Source organism: Phyllobates terribilis, unplaced genomic scaffold (genome assembly GCF_046119375.1).
Source record: "Phyllobates terribilis strain yellow unplaced genomic scaffold, ASM4611937v1 Scaffold_8__6_contigs__length_399053987, whole genome shotgun sequence".
Taxonomy (NCBI): Eukaryota; Metazoa; Chordata; class Amphibia; order Anura; family Dendrobatidae; genus Phyllobates; species Phyllobates terribilis.
In genome coordinates, this window is record NW_027362768.1 from 311,293,166 (window position 1) to 311,314,989 (window position 21,824).

Genomic DNA, 21,824 nt, shown 5'->3' on the forward strand with positions numbered 1-21,824 from the left:
ATAAAATATCAAGATGGTGCCATTCAAGAAGTTGTCCAATACTTTATATTACCCCCCCAATGTATCCCCCCGGGGCCCCTAAGGATTTTTGTAATTACCTTACGTTGCTGTTTCTGCCTGTGAGCGGCGCTATCCTTGGCCGCTCACAGGCATAACGTGACTCCCCGCTGATGTCACGACAAGTGAGGCGTGACTCAGCGCTGGGGTCCCCCCGGTGGCTGCTGGGTTGTGGGTGGGTTTACCCCCCGCATCACACCCAGCATCCAATGAATGAGGAGGCAGAGCGCGCGGTGGATGAAGGGGGTGTGAGGCGAGGGGGTAACCCCGTCCACAGCCTGGCATCTACCAAGGAACGCAGAAGACAGAGACCGCGGCGGCTGCCAGCACTTGTCATGACGTCAGCAGATGTCAGAGCCGGCTGCAGCCGGGGGTCACGTGATGCCTGTGAGCGGCCAGTGATAGCGCCACTCACAGGCATTATCTGCAACGTAAGCTAATAACAAAAATCCTTAGGGGCCCCCGGGGGATACATTGGGGGGGAGGGGGTAATATAAAGTACTGGACAACCTCTTTCAGTCATGGCAACCTTTGCTACATCTGCATATAAAAAAAAACTATGCAAAAAAGCCACATTCTTCTGTACACAAGAATTCAATTTACTATGAACCGGTTCCACTAGAACTGGCCGAGACAATTATAAAGTTTTCTGATATCTCTGCCATATAACCGCTACCTTGGCTTGGTCTGTGGACGCCTCCTTGGTTTTTCCCAGTGACTTGCTCTTTTTATCCCAGTCACATTTGGTCCCGCTGATGTGGCTAAAAAACAAAAAGGGGAAAAGAAAAAAAAAATTAAAAGATGCATCAACTAAAAGCTTTATTTAATTTATTTACCAATATTTAGGCCAAATTGCTTCACTCAATTAAAAAACACAAAAAAATGAATATCCCTCAAAATACTTCCAAAATATCTGCTGAAAAATAAGACCTGGAATCTCATTGATTCGCCATGGGCAAGTGCTTTACTCTTCATTTGCAGGAGTTTTGAGAAATCTCCCCCCTTGCACTGACTTTACAAATTCCACACTTCCTAGCCCCCCACCAGACTTTGCTTCTTCTGCTACGACGGTGGGGGAGGAGGCGGCGGCGGGAGAGGAGGCAGGACGCGGGAGAGAAGGAGGAGGCATCGGCGGCGGGAGAAGAGGAGGAGGCAGCGGCGGGAGAGGAGGAGGAGGCAGCGGCGGGAGAGGAGGAGGAGGCAGCGGCGGGAGAGGAGGAGGAGGAGGCAGCGGCGGGAGAGGAGGAGGAGGAGGCAGCGGCGGGAGAGGAGGAGGAGGAGGCAGCGGCGGGAGAGGAGGAGGAGGAGGAGGCAGCAGCGGGAGAGGAGGAGGAAGCAGCGGCGGGAGAGGAGGAGGAAGCAGCGGCGGGAGAGGAGGAGGAAGCAGCGGCGGGAGAGGAGGAGGAAGCAGCGGCGGGAGAGGAGCCCTTACTACTAGTGTTGAACGAATTTGTTAAGCATTTCAAATTCGGGGTTCCGGCTTGTTCGTGCCAAAAAAATCTGCTCCGTCCATGAACATCCCTGATTTGCCACGCTGTCACGTTGATGTCATCTGTCATTTTTGGCACGAACAAGCCGGAGCCCCAAACACGAACCCGTAATGCTGAACAAATTCGCTCAACACTACTTACTACGACTATTTTACAGCATCAAAGTTTGGGTCCCCATTGACTTCTATGGGGGTCAGGTTCTAGTTTGTGTAGAGTTCCGGTAACCGAACTTTGGACTAAAGTTCACTTGAACCCGACCATCCATGGGTCCGCTCATCCCTTGCAGTAACCACAGATACAAACACCAGCTACCAGCCCGTGAAATTAAAGCATTCGATTTTGTCATTATTCAAAGGAAACGCTTTCAAAAGATAAGTGGTGGAGCACCGTGGATAAAACCCAGTATCAGTGAAGACACTCACTTGGTGGCTCCTCCATTGCCATCGTCGTTATCGGAGGAGGATGAAGCAGATGATGGTGGGAAGTAAGCGGAGTCCACGTGGTTTGGGCTCCCGCTCTGCGCTGGGTTGATGGGAGACGACCGCTCATACAGGGGGGTATGTTTGCCTTCATGAGGAATGTTACTGTAGTTGTTCTGCTCACATATACTTTTGTTTGTTGGACTGATGGTGGCAGTAGATTCAGAGAGGCTGTACGGATATGGACCTTTATGGGGAGTTCCACAAGGGACGGACATGTGTGGTCCCTGAAATCAAGGCAAAAATTACATATGTGGAGAAAATAAATGCAATATAAAAATAGTCCAATAATGCATCTTCACCGGCAGATGATGGCTGTGTGATTAAGCCATCATCTGCCTTTGACAGCAGAGCTCCACCTGCAGCTGCAAACCTGTTAAATGCTGTTGGTGATCTGACAGCGGCATTTACAGTGTTTGGCCTGGGGGATCCGCTGCTCTAACCGCTCATCAGCTCCCCCCACGACACGATCGAGGGGTACCATTGGATTGCTATGATAGGCAGGGTCTGCTGAAAACCCCCCGTGCCTGTCATAAAGGTACTCCTAGGAAAGCCAGCCTGTGACCGGTGTTCATTAAAGACCCCGATTTTATTTATACACAGGAATACTCCAGTATTGAGGTGTATAGTATAAACGATCAGATGATCACAGGTTCAGGTCCCTAAAGGGGACTACAAAGTACAGTAAAAAAAAAAATAAAAAAAAAAAGTTTTAAAAATAAATATGTAAAAAAAAAAATTAAAAAAAAAAAGTTGAATCCCCCCCCTCCTTTTCCCCTTACTAAAAATAAAGGAATAAAAAATACACGTAATATCCACTCCATCAAAACACTAAATTAATACGATCAGTAAACATAATGAGAACGAAAAATAAAGAATGCCAGAATTACGGTTACTCTGCCACCGCAATACTGAAAATAAAATGCAATAAGAGGTGATAAAAACATCTTCTCTACCCCAAAATGATATCAATAAAAACATTGGCTCAGGGTGCAAAAAACAAGCCCTCACACAGCCCCATTGACCGAAAATTGAAAATGTTACGGATCTCAGAAAAAGGGGACCTAAGCAATTTATTTTTTTTTTTACTAATTTTTTTTTACCACTTAAAAAAAAAACAAACAAAACTATGCATATTTGGTAGTTTTGTCGCAATTTCACCGCACTTGGAATTTTTTTGGCACTTTCATGTACATCCCATGATAAAATGGATGGTGTCATTCGAAAGAAAAACTCATCCCACAAAAAAAAAAATATGCCCTCAAACGACTATGTCAATGGAAAAAAAATAAAAAAAAGGTTATGGCTCTTGGAAAAAGGGAAAGAAAAAAAACTTAAGAGCAAAACCAAAAAGTAAAAAAATAAATAAAAATTGCCAGTTCGGGCAAGGGTTAAGTGGATGTATGAAAATCAACATAATCACCTGCCCTGGCATGTATGATAACTGGGGGATCTTTAACTATTGAGACCTTACAAATCATAAAAAGGGTGTCTGTCCCCTTTGTGAATGGAGCTAGTGAGCATGTGCAGCCACTGATCCAGTCACACATGCTCACTACTGCTCCATTCAGACAATGACTGTAAGCCACCACTCTTCTGTAGGCCCCCATGCAGCGATCATACACTTAAGTCTGTGGATAAGTGGCATATGTTTCCTATAGAACAACCCCTTTAAATCCCCAATTCCAAAGTACACATTTTGAAGCGCAATTACTCATAATACTGTTATTGGTCTGACCACTGGTATTCTTCATTAAAGTCAATGGAAAGTATAATTACTAGGTGTAGTCATACATGAGTTCAAGCCCTCTTCATCTCTGCATATATAATTTCCCAGAGAGTATTGCATGGCCTATAAGTCTCCTTACACTGGCATGCCACTATCCACAATGAGACGTTACCCCTTGAACCCCAGTCAGAGGCCTCTCCTACAGCTAATTCAGATTTCATGCTTTTTGCTGAGGAAGGGTAACACCCCGAAACACGTCTGCAAATTGAGATTCTGGTTAGCTTTTATCCTAAGTCCTGTGACAAGGCCGATTACAGGGTCGATATTGACTTTTAGGATTGCTACTTCAACAGGTGGTGCTAGAGTTCTAGTCCTCTTCCTCTCTGAAGAGGAAATTTGCATATTTAATTTCCCAGAGAAGCACTGCACAGCCTATAAAGTCTCCTTACACTGCCATGTCACTCTCCACAAGGAAAAACGTTATCCCTTAGACTCTAGGTGCAATCAGGAAATACTAGCGATTATGGTGCATTTAACCAAGTGTACACAAGTAATTTAGACTTCTGGATATGAACCGCAATGCCTTGACCAAACGTGGGGTCTCCTGATTCCTACGAGGCTATTAGTTGGGGTCACTCCGGGTATTATGGTCTACATACAGACTGAAAACACAGGAAGCCTGAATTAAACCATGATCTATTATTTATACATATTTTATTTATTTTTTATTCCCTAACCAGAATTTATAAATTACCAAGCGGTCTCAGGGCAGATTTACCTTTCATTATACAGACCTACCTGCATCATACCAGGCCCTCTATTTGGTCTTCCTGTGAAGAGAAAAAACACCCCATTAGTAACCCGTATGGTAGCTACTATTCAGATATATACTCACACAGCTGAGATTTCATTTCTTTAATGTCTACAATAGCGTTGTCATATTTATTATTTGTTGGTGCAAATCGATTTGCAGGACCTGGTCCAGAGGCCACATCCATAATCTGTGACTGCTCGACAGGATCCGAGAACTGTCTCTTACCTGAAGGTCATCCTCGGCTCTTCTTTTGATTAGCCAGCCTGGAGTGACATCATCGTTAACGCATGTGTGACATCACTCCAGGCTGACTAATCAAAAGAAGAGCCGCTGATGATGGGATAAAAGTCACCATTATTAGACTTCGCCAATAAAATGGTCTGACAAGCAAAAGATCAAGGTGGACCGGATTACTCCATTAGAGAGGATATCTTGTAAGGATAACCGCTGTCCCAATATCTTCGTGGGGCGTAAGGAAGCCATAGAGGAGGTCACCTGCTTGGGATTAGCCTCTATTGGTCAGCAAATAGCAGCTCCCAAGTTGGCGTGTTAAAATGTATTACGTCCTTCTTTTGCTTGTCATATTAATCTTTTAAAGACAGGAAAAAGCCAATAATATAACACGAGTCGTGACCCCATAGTAGACCTGGGCAAAGTGCAGCGCATGGACGACATCTGGCCCTCTGGCTGTTCCTGTCCGGCCCGTGGACCAAGATAGGCATAGGGCTGACAACATTGTCCCATGGGTCACACCATGCGTCTTGCCCCCCACACACGTGTCCTGATTTCACCGCTATCTGCACCCTCATGATGCAGATAACAGTGAATACAATGGTGGAAGAGGGAGCTGCCAGCTCCTTCTTCCACCAGTGTTTCCAAGGAAAACAGAAGACACGATGATGTCACTACACATTGAGTCTGCTGTGCAGAGCGTCAGTGCACACAACAAAGATCGGAGAAGAGCGCCGGGGGACAGGAGCGAGTAGAGTCCCCCTGTTACATATACTTACCTCGCTCCCGTCCCCCGGCGCTCTGCTCCGATCTTTGTTGTGTGCACTGACGCTCTGCACAGCAGATGCAATGTAGTGACGTCATCGTGTCTTCTGTCTCCCTTGAAAACGCTGATTTGTGGAAGAAGGAGCTGGCGGCTCCCTCCTTTACCATTGTATTTACTGCTATATGTGGGCTCATACGGAATATTTGGAGGCTATGTGATGGCTCATACTGTATTTAAGGGGTGGTCTAAGTGTGGGCTAATATGGTGTATGTAGGAGGGCTGTCAACATATTGAATTTTGCTCAATATTAAGTGATAAAATTAATAAACAATAATAATAATTATTAATAAGTTAATATTGAGCAGAAATAATTTTAGCCTATTGGTTCGGCCCTCTACAACAGTCATGGTCTCTCATATGGCCCCTTGCGTAAATTAATTGCCCACCCCTGCCCTACAGGATTTATGGCGGTGAGGACCTAGCTAGAAAGCAGGAAAGCATTTTTCTCAGACTGACCAAGGTAAGGAGCTGGGTACGGCAGGGGCTTGTTGGTGGCTCTGTAATAAGCGACTGCTCTCTTGAAACGGGAAACTTTGTCATCTGTTCTTGACTGAAAAACAGAATTAACCATTAATATCTGCGATAAAGTCACCAAACATCTGAAGATTCTCCAAGGCAAGTCCGCTGCCAACCATTACACCCCACCGCCATTTTCCTGCCGCCAAGCACAGAGACCTCATTAACGCAAGAACGGCTAAAAATTCCCATCTTCATTGATGGCTTTGTGGACAAACACACGGAGCCAAACGTAGAGTCGGTCACATCTGAAGTTTGCGGCAATGCTTGGCACAAGTTTTACAATGGCCGTCTGAACCTAGATGGACTGGAATTTGTTTACCTGTGAATGCTGGAAAACATCAGTGGAGATAAAGTCCAAATCATTTGTATCCTTAATATTACGGACATAGTCGGCAACCGCTTTGATAACGACATCACATGGTGGTAACACCAGCTGGTGGGCACGGACCTAAATGTGGAAAAGCACATTTAAAATTAGGTTTGTACCTCGGAATATAAATATAATGGCTCCTCAACACGACATTATATCACATAATACCAGAGGAATGTTGAACCTTATTGATTGGATATTTTCAGATTTATTTTTTTTTTACAACTTTCCGGGGATTATGGTACTCTTGGCTGCTACAGAATAGAAGTAGCACTATATATATATATATGTATATTATGTATTAAAATGATAAGCAAAATCCAACGGGTGATGTGGGTGAACTAGTCTGTACAACTTGGTTATCCACAAGCACCACAAAACATCCTTTACCCACCAACCCCTCCCCGAGTTTTGGAGCTGCATTGTCACAAAGACGTCCTGAAGAAGAGCAGTCATTACTGTTTATTGACCCGCAGTTTTTTGTATTTCAATTCAATTGCATCCGGTACACGATGTATGCGCCTGTAAACAAGAATTGCATCTGTCACCATCATTTAAGAAAGAACGACAAGAGCAGAAACCAAAAAAAGCATCTGTCCAGGCCATGGATGGATGTATGCATGCCGTCAGGAGAACAACCTCCAATGGGTCTCCTTATAGCGATATGTGTGATGGCTACACTAAGATGTTCTGCTGACAGATGAGCGGTTTTAATGTAGATTGTGCAAGCGGCTCAGTTCTCGAATGGTCCATTGTCTATTGAGATCTGAGGACAGCAATAAATTGTGACGATGATGAAGAATCAATGACGGATACGTGGCGAATTAGACGGTTTCCAATTCTAAAAGGATTGATCAGGTTTAATTTTTTTTATTGCGTAGTAGAGCGCAGAAGAGCACACTATTGTGCCAATAAGGTGCCCAAAAAAAAAAAAGTGTGGAAGATCAGAAACGGGAAGCCATAAGGCTCCAAAATGTGATTTTTTTTTTTATTTTATGATCTATGCTCTCTCAGCGAACACATATCAGTGCAGGTTTATGGGGGTTTCCATGCGGACGTGCGCTCTGAAGTAGATCATGGACGGTTTGGTGTATGTTTGCATACGAGAAAAAATTTTTTTTACGGTCTCAGCAAAGTGAATGAAATTTCTGAAATCTGATGCACTTGCTTATTTTTTAAAATCAGCAGAATGTCAATTTTTTCAGCTTTTGTCACCCATTCTAATGAATGGGGAAAAATGCATAAAAAAAAAAACGAACGCATGCAAAACAGGCATTTTTTAAGCAGTGTTTTTCCTGCAGAAAATACATAACGTGTGTGCACATACCCTTAAACAGTAAAAACTGAAACAAACACTGATGACACGAGTTGACTCAGACATTCAGGTCATAATATTTTTTAACGTTGTCCGAATAAACTTTGCAATTTTTAAGTAGCTGGATAATTTTTCTTTTCCATGATATGCCACACTTGGTCCTATGAAGTCCGCGCTTCTGCATGCCGCGATTCTGGGTGAGCTGGTTTTCTTTTTTACATTATGCATGTATGCAGATTTTTTTTTATATTACGTCTTTCTTAAAGTACATATGAAGCTTTTGCATCTTCACCAGAGTTTACCTAAATTCTAAAACTTGAAGGATGCACATACACCAATTGGCCATAACATAAAAGATTTTTTTTTTTTAGAGAGTTTCTGCTCAAAAAAATTCCCCCAAAAACTCAGTGTGCACAGAGCCTTAGTCCATAAAGGTATCTGATATTAAGTGGCGATTCGCCCTTCAGTGGTTTTCGTTATGGCTGATCGGTGTATGCAGTTCACGTGGGTTATTCACCTACTTTCAATGAAGCCAATGGATGATCTGGCCCAAGTAAGCTCCAATGGAAGGCGGCTAAATCTTCATCCGGTAAGATGTGGTTACCTGAAGAACAAAAAAGAAAAAGAACAACCCTGATAAGTACATTTAAAGTTGTAGTCACGTGGCTGCAATAAAGACGTGGCTCTTCGGTACTTATATCTTATGAAGTAGTGCCACTCCGGTTCATCTGCAGAGGCCGTATACCACCACAGATCATATCATTGCTGGTGACACGAGTTTACAGTCATGTGCGAGTAGCCCTGCTGCCCCCTTTCCACGACTTCCATTGCAGATGCATCAAAATTTACTGCTCCCCATAGATAAACAATAGAGCAGAACAAAAAGCCGCAAATATGTACCGGACACATGCCCTTGGTAATAAAGGGGTACAGAGGGGGCAATGCACCTAGGTCTAGAGACTGTGCTGCCTCTCTTATTAACAGCCTTAATGCCTATATACAAACAAAAGCATACAGCAGCACACTATGCGCTGAGATGTATGCAGACATTGAATATATGACATTTTGACTGCTTTACTGCTATATAGAACATACTGATAAAATTAAGATACTTCGTGCAAAAATTGGTTAATTCATGAGAGCCCATCAGCCGCACCTTTCTTTATCAAACATGCCTCTCTCTTGGGCTAAAAATATATACTAAAAATTTAAAGGGCAGGTAGGATCCAGCACTAATTAAAGGCAGCGTAAGGGTAGGTTCACACGACTACTTTCTCCACAATCGAGAAAAATGGTCCGATGACTGATCAGAAAGTTTCCGCACTTTCTCCATTCTGTCAGTCCGTGAAAATCGGACAGCACTCGGAAGTCATTCGAATGTGGTCCGATTTTTTTTTTTTAAAAGACCCACAGACTTGCACTGCAGATTTTGATCTGTCAACCGGATTAAAAATCAGACGTGTCCGATTTTTTCTCCTGCAGACCACTCGGTCCAAGGAAAAAAAATAAAAATAAATTGGACATGTGCCCAGCCCAATAAAATAGTATGAGTGCTATCCATGAAAACCGCGGAAAGCACTCGTTCCAAAAAATTGGTCATGTGCCGTGAGCCCTTAGACTGAAAGAAGGAGCCAACTAAGAAGTCCCCTATACACAGGAACGCTCGGATTACCTCCTGAAGAACAAGGGGATCGATCGGCTGTCAGAAACTCTACATGCCGAATCCTTCTTTCCCTCGACAGATGGTGCAAGTCAGGAGGATTCAAGACTACCGGAGGCTTTGGCTGACTTTAGTCTAATGTGTATGGGGGCCTTAAAAATGAACACGACAGAGCTGCATTACCATTCTGAGACCGCTGCCATTTTGTGGGTGCCATGGCCGTTTCAATCATCTGATCACGAGTGACCTAGGAGTCAGATCCTCACCGATCCGATACACGACCTATCCTAAAGGGCAAGTCACCTATATTACCCACTTTAATTATATATTTCAGTTTGGTGCCCAAATTCTAAATTTTTCAGTTTAGGAGCCAAAATAATTTTTTTTTTATTTTAGATTTGATTAAACTCCGTAGAAGCGACTGCACATCTAAAAAGCGGTGGAAATAGGACAAAGGCACAATGTATTATGTATGCTGCAAGCAAACCATGGAGATTGCCAGTGTAGGACAGATTATTTTACAAGTCGGATGCAATACACAGTTGGTTTCCATACAGAAACACCGTGCATTTTCCTGGTAGCCATCCCTCGGCCACGGCTGCTCCATCACGGACAAATTAGTGATCGGGAAACAATGAGACACTTCTGGCTAAGCCCCGAGAAAGAGCTCGGCCGCCTCCATCGGAGATTAGCACCTGACACCCCAGTGAAGGCTTCGGTAACCTTGACGACGGAGCAGGCCTCTCCATGTAAAGCTGTAATGATCATCTCACACACAGACATTGCTCTTATACCACAGACTCCAGACAGGAAAAGATAGCATCTTTTTTCCTAACTGGCAATTTATTCAGCCATTACTTTCACCGCTGACACCGTCCATCCCCATTGCCGGGATTAGCATATTGTTCACACCATTTTTTTTCTGTCAAATTAATGGAGGGTGACGGTGGTGGCGACATTTCAAAGGCTTCTCCATGGTGACAATATGAGTGGTAAAAGAAGCGTGAGACTGGATTATTTGTACAGTAGGCCACATCTACGAGAACAGAATGATTAGCCGGGACCACGCCAAGTACTACAGAGCAAAGTCTTCACGGTCCTGTTCACATTGCAAAAATAAAAACCTATAGTAAAAGTAAAGCTTAGAGCGGCTATAGCCTCCAACAATTATATGCAATAGGATTTTAGACAGACCAAGCCCTTAATGACCTATGACGTACATTTCTTTCATAGGTAGATAACGGCTGTAAGAAGGCAGATGCCGGCTGTGTTACGCAACCAGAATCTGCAGCGACCGGAGCTTGCTCAGATCTCTGCAGTGTAACCACTTACATACTGCTGTCAATCACTGACAGCAACATTTAACTTAGTCAGTGCCGGTACGTGAGCTCCTGTAAAGTGATCGCCGAGAGCTGATTGGCTGCCATGGCAGCCAGAGGCCTACTGAAGGCTCCCCGTCGTTGCCATCTTAGTGTATGTATATATATAAAAATAAAAAACACAAGTCCTCACATAGCACTATGGACAAAAAACTAAAAAAATTAGGTTTCAGTGAATGGTGACAGGATCAAAAATTTTATTATTTTTTTATGTTTCAGAATTTTAACTTTTACACTATTAAAATAAAAAACTTGACAAGTTTGATAGTGTTGTCAAGATCTGGACCAGGAGAATCATATTGGTCTTTTTTACTGCACTATATAAACAAAGCCCAAAAAAGATAAATGGCAAAATTACGCTTTTTTGGTCTCTCCCTCCAACTTTTTCAGTACATTATTTGGTAAGATGAATGACAATTGAAAACCACATCTCGTCCTGCAAAAAAACGACAGGAAAAAAAACAAAACGTTTTGGCTCTTGAAACAAGAAGCGATAAAAATGAAAGCACAAAAACAAAATAGTTCCCAGGTTGTTAAAGGGTTTAAGGGATTTTCCAGTACGAGGGTGTGCTCACTCTGCAAAAAGCACAAAGCACATCCTGTAAACCATAAAGCCCCATCAGAATAAATAAAAATCCAGCCAGGTAGAAGGATTTGAGGACGTTTAGAAGGCCTATTTTCATCACATCAGTGTATGGCAGGACCCAACTATCTCCCGACAGCAGATGTCGCGCTAAGGAAGGATCAAGCCTGCTGAATTTCAACATGCCTGATCTTTTGTTTTCAAGTTACAGGTAGATAAGTCACCACCAGAGGTGACTGGTGGCAGCTTCTTTATCTCTACCATTTAACATACGTATTGGGGGTGGCCAGGTGAAATAGTTGCCTGCTGATTAAGCATTCAGCTGAATTAAAGGGAAACTTACATTGTACAGCATGGTATAGAGAAGGAAAAGCTGAACAGAATGACGTATAGGTTTGTGGGAAAAGATTCAGTATAACTTGTGCTTTAATAAATGAAATCGCTGGTAACTGTATGTATAGGAGTCCAGTGGGCGGTCCTACTCAGTGATTGACAGCTCTCTCTGCAAGCACAGTCATACAGGAAAGACTGTCAATTACTGACTGAATATGAGTCCCGGGGGTGGTCTAATCAGTGATTGACAGACTTCCTGGTAGGAGTGTGAATGCAGAGATAGCGGTCAATTACTAGTAGTACCGCCCACTGGACTCGTATACAAACAAACAGGGATTTCAATGAATAAAATTCAAGTTTTACTGAAACTTCTCCCACAAAAATGTCCATCAATCTGATCAGCTCCTCTCTATAACATAGCGCCTGCAGATCAGAAACGATTTCCAACATGACAGGTACCCTTAAAGCCATGTTCCAACATAAACTATTTTTTTCCCGCTGCGTTTTTTTGGCAGAAAATCTGCTGCATTAACAATTCAAACAAAGTGGATGTGATTTCATGAAAACTCACATTTAAATATTGAACTGTGTACTTTTGAAAAAAAGCATGTATAGGAAAGCAATTGCGTCTAACTGCAGAATCCCAGATTTTTTGCGCAAAAAAAAAAATGTTTAAAATCTGCATAAAAAAGGGGAAAAATGCAGCAAACAAGTAATAACTAGAGCATATAGCAATTGCATATTTTGGTGCAAACATCTGCAGAAAAAAAACAGTGATTTTTTTACACTTGGGAACATGGCCTTAAAGGAGCATGGCGGGTGCAAGGCTTTATTCAGACAGATCACCTACCTGTTTACCTGAAGCATTGCTTCCTGATTTTTGTTTAAAAGAGGGATTTTTGGTACTCACCGTAAAATCTCTTTCTTGGAGCCTTCATTGGGGGACACAGGACCATGGTGTATGCTGTTGTCGCTAGGAGGTTGATACTAGGCAAGAAAAAGAAAATAGCTCCTCCTCCGCAATATACACCCGCCTAAAGGCAACAAGCTCACCAGTTAGTGGCTAAAGCAGTAGGAGGAACATAAAATAATTAACTACGCAATGCCCAACGGGGCACAACCGTGAAAACTAAATTAGATGCCCAACAGGGCCAACTGGACATATGCCCAAAATCAGGGAGGGTGCTGTGTCCCCCAATGAAGGCTCCAAGAAAGATTTTACGGTGAGTACCAAAAATCCCTCTTTCTTTATCGCTTCATTGGGAGACACAGGACCATGGGAAGTCCAAAAGCAGTCCCTAGGGTGGGAGAACAAAAGATAGCCACAGATTAGGTCAGACTGCTGGCAACCGCCGCCTGCAGAACCTTCCGTCCAAGACTGGCATCAGCCAAGGAATAAGTGTGGACTTTGTAAAACCTTGAAAAGGTGTGGAGTGAAGACCAGGTTGCGGCCTTACAGATCTGAGAAGCTGAAGCCTGATGGCAAACAGCCCAAGAGGCCCCCACCACCCGGGTGGAGTGAGCCCTTATCCCCGGAGGGGGAGGTTTGTCCAAGATGCGATATGCCTCCAAAATTGTCGAACGTATCCAACGGGCGATGGTTGACTTGGAAGCAGGAAGGCCCCTGCGAAGCCCTTCAGGGATGACAAACAGGGCGTCCGAACGCCGGAGGGAGGCAGTTCTAGAAAGGTACACGTAAGGCTCTGACCGGATCCAGTTTGTGCAGGGATTTTTCCCGTGGGTGCACTGGGGCCAGACAGAAGCAAGGAAAAACAATGTCCTCATTGATGTGGAAAGAGGAGACTATTTTCGGCAAAAAGGAAGGCTCCGGCCTGAGCACTACCTTGTCTTGATGGAAGACCAGAAAGGGTGACCGACATGAGAGGGCTGCGAACTCTGCAACCCTCCTAATAGAGGTAACGGCCACCTTCCAGGAGAGAAGAGAGGCTGAGATGTCCTGAATCGGTTCAAACGGGGGCTGTTGGAGGACGCTTAGGACCATATTAAAGGTCCCATGGATCCACCGGGGGACGATAAGGAGGCACCAGGTGAGCCACCCCTTGTAGAAACGTCTTGACCTGAGGACGGGAAGCCAAGTTACGTTGGAATAGAATGGACAAGGCCGAAATTTGGCCTTTGAGAGTGCTTAGAGAGAGTCCTGCTTCCAGACCAGACTGAAGAAAGGCCAAAATGACCGGTAACAAAAAGGACATGGGGGCTAGCAAATCTTTCTCGCAGTGACGAAAAAAGGCTCTCCAGGTTCCGTGGTATATGAGCGAGGTTGCGGGTTTTCTGGCACTAATTAGGGTCTGGATGGCGTTGTGTGCAAAACCCACCTTCCTCAAGACTGCGGCCTCAACGGCCATGCCATTAAATTCAGAGAATTAGAACTCTGATGAAGAATAGGCCCCTGAGAGAGGAGGTCCAGACGGTCTGGTAGTCTCCAGGGGGAGTTGACGAGCAGGTTTACTAGATCTGCGTACCAGACTCGTCTGGGCCAATCCGGGGCTACTAGAATTACCGGTACTACCTTCTGTCTTGATCTTTTTGACGACTCGAGGGATCAATGGTAGAGGGGGAAAAAGATATGGCAGCTGGAACTGAGACCATGATATGACTAGCATGTCTTGAGCGATCGCAAGGGGATCGCGGGACAGGGCTACAAAGGATGGAACCTTGTAGTTTAACCGAGACGCCATGAGGTCGACGTCCGGCGTGCCCCATCGTAAGCAAATCTGATGGAACACCTCGGGATGGAGAGACCATTCTCCTGAGGCAAGGCCCTGTCGACTGAGGAAGTCGGCCGCCCAATTGTCGACCCCCGGAATGTAGACTGCTGAGATTGCCGGAACTGTGTTCTCGGCCCAAACTAGCACTCTTGCCACCTCTTTTAAGACGGACTTGCTGCGCGTTCCTCTCTGAAGGTTTATGTACGCCACAGCCGTGGCGTTGTCCGATTGTACGTGGACCGGGAACCCTGCAAGAATATCCTGCCAGTGACGCAACGCCAGGTAAATTGCCCTTTTCTCCAAGATGTTGATCGGTAGGGAGACTTCGTGGGGACTCCACCGGCCCTGCACCATGTGGTGAAGGAAGACTGCCCCCCAACCGATGAGGCTGGCATCGGTCGTGACCACCTGCCAGCGAAGCGGTAGGAATGACCTCTCGGGTCTGAAGGAAGAGGGGCGAGTCCACCATGTTAATGACCTTCTCACATGAAGAGGTAACCTGATGCGTCGATCTAGAGACGACGGGTTCTTGTACCATGCCGGCAGAACGGCCAGTTGAAGAGGCCGGGTATGGAACTGGGCAAAAGGCACTGCTTCCATAGCTGCCACCATTTTTCCCAAGACACTCATATATAGGTGAAGAGAGTGTGGACTTGGGTCAGAAAGGTGGTGGATTCCCCGGAGAGAGTTTATCTTTTCCCTCGGGAGAAGGACCTGGGCATGGGTCGTGTCGAACTGCATCCCTAGAAAGGTTACGCGTTGAGATGGGACCAGATTGGATTTGTCTAACCGAGAGAGCGTGTTCAAGGTGATTTGGAGACTCTGAAGACAGTCCCTGAACGTGGGACCCTTGATCAATAGGTCGTCAAGGTAGGGGATAATTACAATCCCCCTGGCTCGTAGAATGGCCATGACCGTTGCCATTACCTTCGTGAAAACCCTCGGGGCGGAGGCAAGCCCGAAGGGGAGAGAAGTGAACTGATAGTGTGCGTTCTGGAAGGCAAATTGAAGGAACTTCTGATGTGGTGCGCAGATTGAGATGTGAAGATATGCATCCTGAATGTCCACTGAACATAGATATTCCTCGGCTTCCATCGAGGCGATTACCGACCTGAGGGACTCCATTCTGAAGTGCAGGATGCGTACCTGTCGGTTTAGTTGTTTGAGGTCCAGGATCGGACGTAGTGAGCAGTCCTTTTTTGGAACACCGAAAAGATTGGAATAAAAAACGGAAAACCTTTCCTGAAGGGGGACTGGAACTATGACCCCTAAGCGCAGAAGGGAGGCGATGGCCTGAAGGAAACCGGGAAGCAGAGATTGATGCGGGGGCAGGACCTGAGAAATCGTGTTCCTGGCATGGCATTGAATTCGATCTTGTAGACGGAGGTCACAATCTCCTTGACCCAGGCGTCTTCTATTGCCGAGACCCAAGAGTCTCGGAACAGAAGTAGAAGTCCCAGGTGGGAGTGACCCGTCATGCTGAGGAAAATCTGTTGGATCGTGATCGGGATCCAGAGGGCTTAGAAGAGCGACCCTTTGGGCACCAGTTGGGAGTGGGCCTAAAGGTAGGCTTACGTCTCTCTCACTGTGCTGGGGTAGGGTCCTGTTGAGAGGAGGGGCCCGGTTGAGCGAACTGACCGGAACTGAAGGGAACGTCTCCTAGGAAAGGGGCGTTTAGGTCTCGGCTGGGGATGGGAGGTGCTCTTACCCCCAGTGGCATCAGAAATGATCTGGTCTAACTTAGACCCAAACAGCCTCAAGCCTTGAAAAGGGATATTTGTTAGTGATTTTTTGGAGGCCGGGTTGGCGTTCCAAGCCTTCAGCCAAAGCATTCTACGTATAGCAATGATATTGCTAGAGACGCGGGCTGAACAGGCAGCGGCGTCAAGGGACGCCGTGAGCACATATTTTCCGCGTGGGCAATCTGATCCGCTAGGTAAGCCAGATAGTCCGGGGAAGCCCCCGTTAGGATGCCCTGCCTAAGCTGTTTGGCCCATGCGGAGACTGCCTTTTATACCCAAGTTGAGGTGAAGGAAGGACACAGGGAGGTGCCAGCAGCCTCAAAGGCTGACTTAGCCAAGGCCTCAACCTGTCTATCCGTAGTGTCCTTGAGGGAGGAACCGTCTGGAAGAGACAGCACCGTCTCGGCCGAGAGACGAGCGACAGGAGGATCCACAGATGGGGACTCCGTCCATTTACTGACAAGATCGTGATTAAACGGGTATAGCATGTCTGTTTCTTTCCAGTTAAGCGCTTTTCTGGATGCTCCCACTGTTTCTGAAAGACACAGTCAAATTCTGTATGATTAGAAAAGGTGCGAGCCAGTCGCTTAATTCTCTTGAAGGAAATGGAGTAGTCCTGAGAATGGCTCTCGTCCTCTTTAACATGCAGGGTCTGATTGACGGCCGATATAAGGCTGTCAACCATGTCCTGGATTTTAGAATATTGGTCCCTGTCGGATCCACAGTCAGAATCTGATGCCGAGTCAGATCCCAGGGCGACCTCTGGGGAAGAGGTGTGAGATGCAGGGAGCATTTTGGAGTCTGGAGAGCTGGAAGACGAACTTGTGCAAGTCCGTTTCTGAGAACGTGTTCTCAGTCTGCCCTTGGGAGGAGGGGGCAGGGATGCCTGCGAATCATCCGTGGGAAAGTTCAGAGCACTGGTGGCCGTGGATAGTATAGGCAAGCGTTCTAGGACCTGAACCAGAGATTGAGATACCTTGGTGAGGTCAGAGACAGACTGGGACATAGCAACAGCCCACTCCGGAGGAGGGAGAGTTACTTCTTCCTGGGCGGCCGGGAGATCTTGGGGAGCCAGCATGGTGGGAGGCTTGCAGGTCGAGCAGAAAGCCGTGGTCAGACCCGCAGGCCACTTAGTACTGCAAAGAGCACAGGCATAGTATGTGACTGTGAGCGGGACGGACAGAAAGCTCCCTGGGATTGGGCATATGTGCCTAACCAGGAATACTGCAGAGGAGGGAGCCTATGTGTGTGGAAGTGGCAGAGTAGGGCCTACCCGGTCTGGAATGGGCACGGTCAAGTATCCCCCGTCGGAAAGTCCGGAGCCGCAGACAGGAGCAGGGCCACGATGATGAGGCAGTCACAGAATGATGCTGCCGAAGCCAGACCGAGATCAGCGTAGAGGGGCGGAGCATGCTGCCCTGAGCAAGCTAGAGGAGCTAAAGCTCCGATAAGCCCGCCTCCATCCCTTCTGCCTAAGAACTCGGCCGCTGATAGGCCCCCGGGATAAAAGTGGGTGTGACGAAAGCGTCATATTGCTCCTCGGTCCTGATTGGCCGGTTTTCGGAAGGGGCGTATACCCGCCGGAAAGAGTAAGGCCCACCCCGAACGGCCCCCCGACAGAGAAAGCGCGGGCAGAAATGCCGCGCAAAAAAGGACAGAGACTGGGGGGGGCTGTGGGGGACGCCATGCTATTGTGAGTCCGAGGTCCCCGGTTCGCTTTCCTTTGTCTGTGAGGAGAGGGGGCGTGGCCAAGCGCGGCTATAAGTAAGCGTCGGCGGGGAAATGTGATGCCCCCCTTATTATCCCAGGATTTACGGGGCCCGTGAGATGTGAGGGACCTGGGACTGAGGAGCCAGCAGGGAGGGTACCTTTCCCGATGACTCTTCTTCCTCTTTCCCTCTGAGGATGTACACAGGAGGTCCTCCGAGGATAGGGGGATCCTGGCTCTTCCTCCTTCCCACACTGACCGGTCCTGGACAGTGCAGGAGACGGTGTCAACCCCAGAATCTGGGGGAAGGTCACCGTAGTGACCACCGTCTCCCTCCCAGGCCGCTCCGAGGAGGGGGCTGGGGTGGGGAATGGGCAAGGACTGGCCACCAAGAATCACCCTGAGACACCCGAAGGTGACAGGGTATAGGTCCTGCCCAGCGGGTCCGAGAGTGGACGATGTGGGAAATGCCACACTGCTCTCTCGGTCACTTGATAATGGGGATAATAGGGGACGCAGTGTTTCCTGTTAACCCTGAAGAGCTGCATCTGAAAAATAAAGGATTAATAACACACAACAAGGTTGGATCAGTTAGGGTCCAGGTCTACCTCCTACAGACACTAAGCTTAAACTGGTGAGCTTGGTCCCTGTAGGCGGAGGAGCTATTTTCTTTTTTTGCCTAGTGTCAACAGCATACACCATGGTCCGGTGTCCCCCAATGAAGCGATAAAGAAAATTGCTTTATTGATCACAAAACCTTTCAACCCCTAGAAAGACCTGCATGGAAATGATCTCTGTATTCTTTATATTTGTCAGCTGAGTATCTGTAATATTCATGCCACTACATCAGAGCAATCTCTAAGACTCGCCTTTTCAACTGGAGGTTGTATTTATAAGTATTCAAAGTTCTTATATTATTTTTCCAAATTCAAATAGAAAGGATATCCAGTGTATGCTGCTGTTCACATGTCTGTGTTGTTTCATGGACCAAGTGTCCGCAAAAAAACAAAAAACTGAGAAATGTTTAATTTTGAGCCAAGCTCCAACTGCTGCTGTTAAATTACACTGTCAAAGTCAGATTAAGTAGAGCAATGACCAATGCAATCAGAGGGTACAGATGTATTACCGCTGCAGCCAGGTTTATGCTCAGGACCCTTATGACTGCCAACTTGGCACTTCTGTGAAGCCGAGCCACAGGCTGAGAGCATCATAGGAGACCATATATACAGCGATTACCATGGTTAAAGAATAATATAATATAAATAGATATATATCGTATTTTTCGGACTATAAGACGCACTTTTTTCCTCCAAAATTTTGGAGGAAAGTGGGGGGTGCGTCTTATAGTCCGAATACTATATTATTATTATTATTGTATGGCCGCATGGTGGTGGGTATGGGGGAGCGGCATCAGTCGCCTGCTGCAGCCTAGCTGGGCCCGCTACTAAAGAAAATTAATATTCCCTGCTCCCCACGCCCATGGGCGTGGAGAGTAATGAATATTCATTTCTCTTAATAGCCGGCACACTGGAGCCGCAGCGCGTGTGCCCGCTATTAAAGCTCATGAATATTCACTACAACCCACTCATATGGATTGTAGTGAATATCCATGGTCTTTAATAGCAGGCACACTGACCACAGAGTGGCAGCAGGAGTCACGCTGCGGTACAGTGTGCCGCCTATTGAACAGACCGAATGGTCACTGCTCCCCACGCACAGAGTCCCGGGCATGGGGAGCAGTGACTATTCCAGCACAGCGTCTCACACTGTGTGAGGGCGCATGGCAGGGACAGGGATGGGGGCTCAAGGGGTGCCATGCATACCAGGATGGGGCATGAATATTCACCCCCTATAATAGCGGGCACACGCGATCGCCCGGTGGCAGCAGGAGCCGCGCTGCTGATACACTGTGTGCCGCTATTAAGCAGCATGAATATTCAGTGCTCCCCACGCCTATGGGCGTGGGGAGCAGTGAATATTAATTTTCTTTAGCAGTGGGGACAGTGTAGGCTGCAGCAGGCGGCTGCTGCCTCCTGTGCCCCGCTCCTCCACCGCAACCGCTCTCCCCAACACAGTATATATATACCCCCCAGCAATATTCGGACTATAAGACGCACCCCCCATTTTCCGCCAACATTTTGGAGGAAAAAAGTGTGTCTTATAGTCCGAAAAATACGGTATATTTCTTTCACCATCCATCCCCTTAAAAACAGGGCTGTGGAGTTGGAGCCCATTTTGGTGGCGTTGGAGTCGGCATAAAATGGACTGACTCCTAAAATATATAATAAATTGGGTACAGTAGTTCAATGCAGTTTGTGGGGAATTTTTTTTTGGGGGGGAAAGTTATGAAATGTCCTATAAATGTCTGTCCTATTCCTGATCTAAGGGTCTAGACTTTTAGCTGAGATGAATCTGTGCTACAGTAAATTTATCACTTAAACATGAGCCATGTATGAGGGAGTCGGAGTCGTGGAAATTGAGGAGTCGGAGGTTTGGCTTACTGACTCCACAGCCCTGCTTAAAAGTTTAGCTGTTTTTGCTTTTATTTTATTCCAGCTGTTCTTCTGTATTTTCCATTATTTTGTTTTTCAAACTCTGCCATGCGGTTCAGAGATATCGGCACTTTTTATTTAGTGCTGATTTTTATGGTCTCTTTCCAAGGGGGTGTGACTCGCAGGATAATCATGCAAACAGCCTAAAGACCCGCCCCAGAGGATCCTGTAGGTAACGCCCTATTCGTAAAGACCATACAAAATGGCACTAAATATAAAGGAACATTTTTCTGCACCCATACGGTGGATTAAAAAAACAAAACAAAAAAAAAACTAAGTACTGGCATTTAAATCATTAAGTATTACAATAGTAAAGTCTATGCCACGTTACAAAATAAGTTGCTGCTGGCTGAATTTGCACAAATGTATTTCAATCCATTCTCAACTATGCATAAAATAATAGACGTAAATATAATGAACATTACATAAAACCAAAAGAGGTTACCTAGAAGAGCAGCAAATATGGGAAAGCGGTTGGGGTTGAGGTCCAGTTGTTTGGCCACCTCGTGCATCAGATACTGGCTGGTTGTGATACTTTTCCCATTGCGGCTCAGCTTTAGCGCATGGGCACTGAAGTAGTATGGGATGTTGCACAGAGCATAGTCTGAATCGTAGGCAACAAGGCCATGGAAACCATTTTCTCGGCAGAAACTTATAACTTCTTGGTGATGGTCTTCAATGCTCTGTGCGACCTGTAAGAAAAATTAAAAGGTTTAGAAGAAACTTTCTAATAGACAAATCTGATTCTTTCTCCTCTTGTGAGCCACCTCTTGCCCTCCCTCCTAAATTCTTTATGCCGGAAAAAAATAAAAAACACAGCTGAAATCTGTCTTGTTGCAAAAGTGAGGCGTCAGGTTACACCTATTTTACGCTATGGATAGGGGAGAGGAGTGAGGAGCACTCAGCCTCGTGAGAGTCAGACAGACACAGGCAGATCGTGCCGCAGCTCCTAGAGCTGGATGCACAGTTACACTGCTCAATACTGCTGTATCATGTCCTCCACACTGATGCAGAGAAAAAAAGAACAATAATCCATTTCTGTCTATATACAATGTTTAGGAGACATAGCAACCAGTCTCTACCCAATAGCTCAAAGAGAACTGAAAATTAGAGATAAATTCTATGGAAGGGAAAGTGGTGAAAAATGCAGGATATAAGTCACTTAATGGAGAAAGATAGTGTTATTCCTCATGTACACACAGATTATTTTGAAATATAACTTAAAATGTCAGGTACTCTTTAAATGAAGCCCCAAATGCTGGGTGACAGGCAGCATACACAACAGTCTAGCCCATACACAACAGTCTA

The 21,824-nt window shown here is 46.0% G+C and overlaps 1 protein-coding gene across 1 annotated transcript in view; it reads right to left on the reverse strand.

The window, feature by feature from the left end:
• Window positions 1-21,824, reverse strand: part of FAM120A (family with sequence similarity 120 member A) — a 49,194-nt gene that overhangs the window by 14,174 nt on the left and 13,196 nt on the right. Inside the window, exons 2-8 of the mRNA XM_073644541.1 lie at window positions 20,957-21,208; window positions 8,352-8,429; window positions 6,465-6,593; window positions 6,083-6,176; window positions 4,554-4,585; window positions 1,970-2,253; window positions 734-818 (exon numbers count right to left, since the gene is read on the reverse strand). Coding sequence (XP_073500642.1) covers window positions 734-818; window positions 1,970-2,253; window positions 4,554-4,585; window positions 6,083-6,176; window positions 6,465-6,593; window positions 8,352-8,429; window positions 20,957-21,208 — 954 coding nt within the window. The remainder of the gene's footprint in view (window positions 1-733; window positions 819-1,969; window positions 2,254-4,553; window positions 4,586-6,082; window positions 6,177-6,464; window positions 6,594-8,351; window positions 8,430-20,956; window positions 21,209-21,824) is intronic.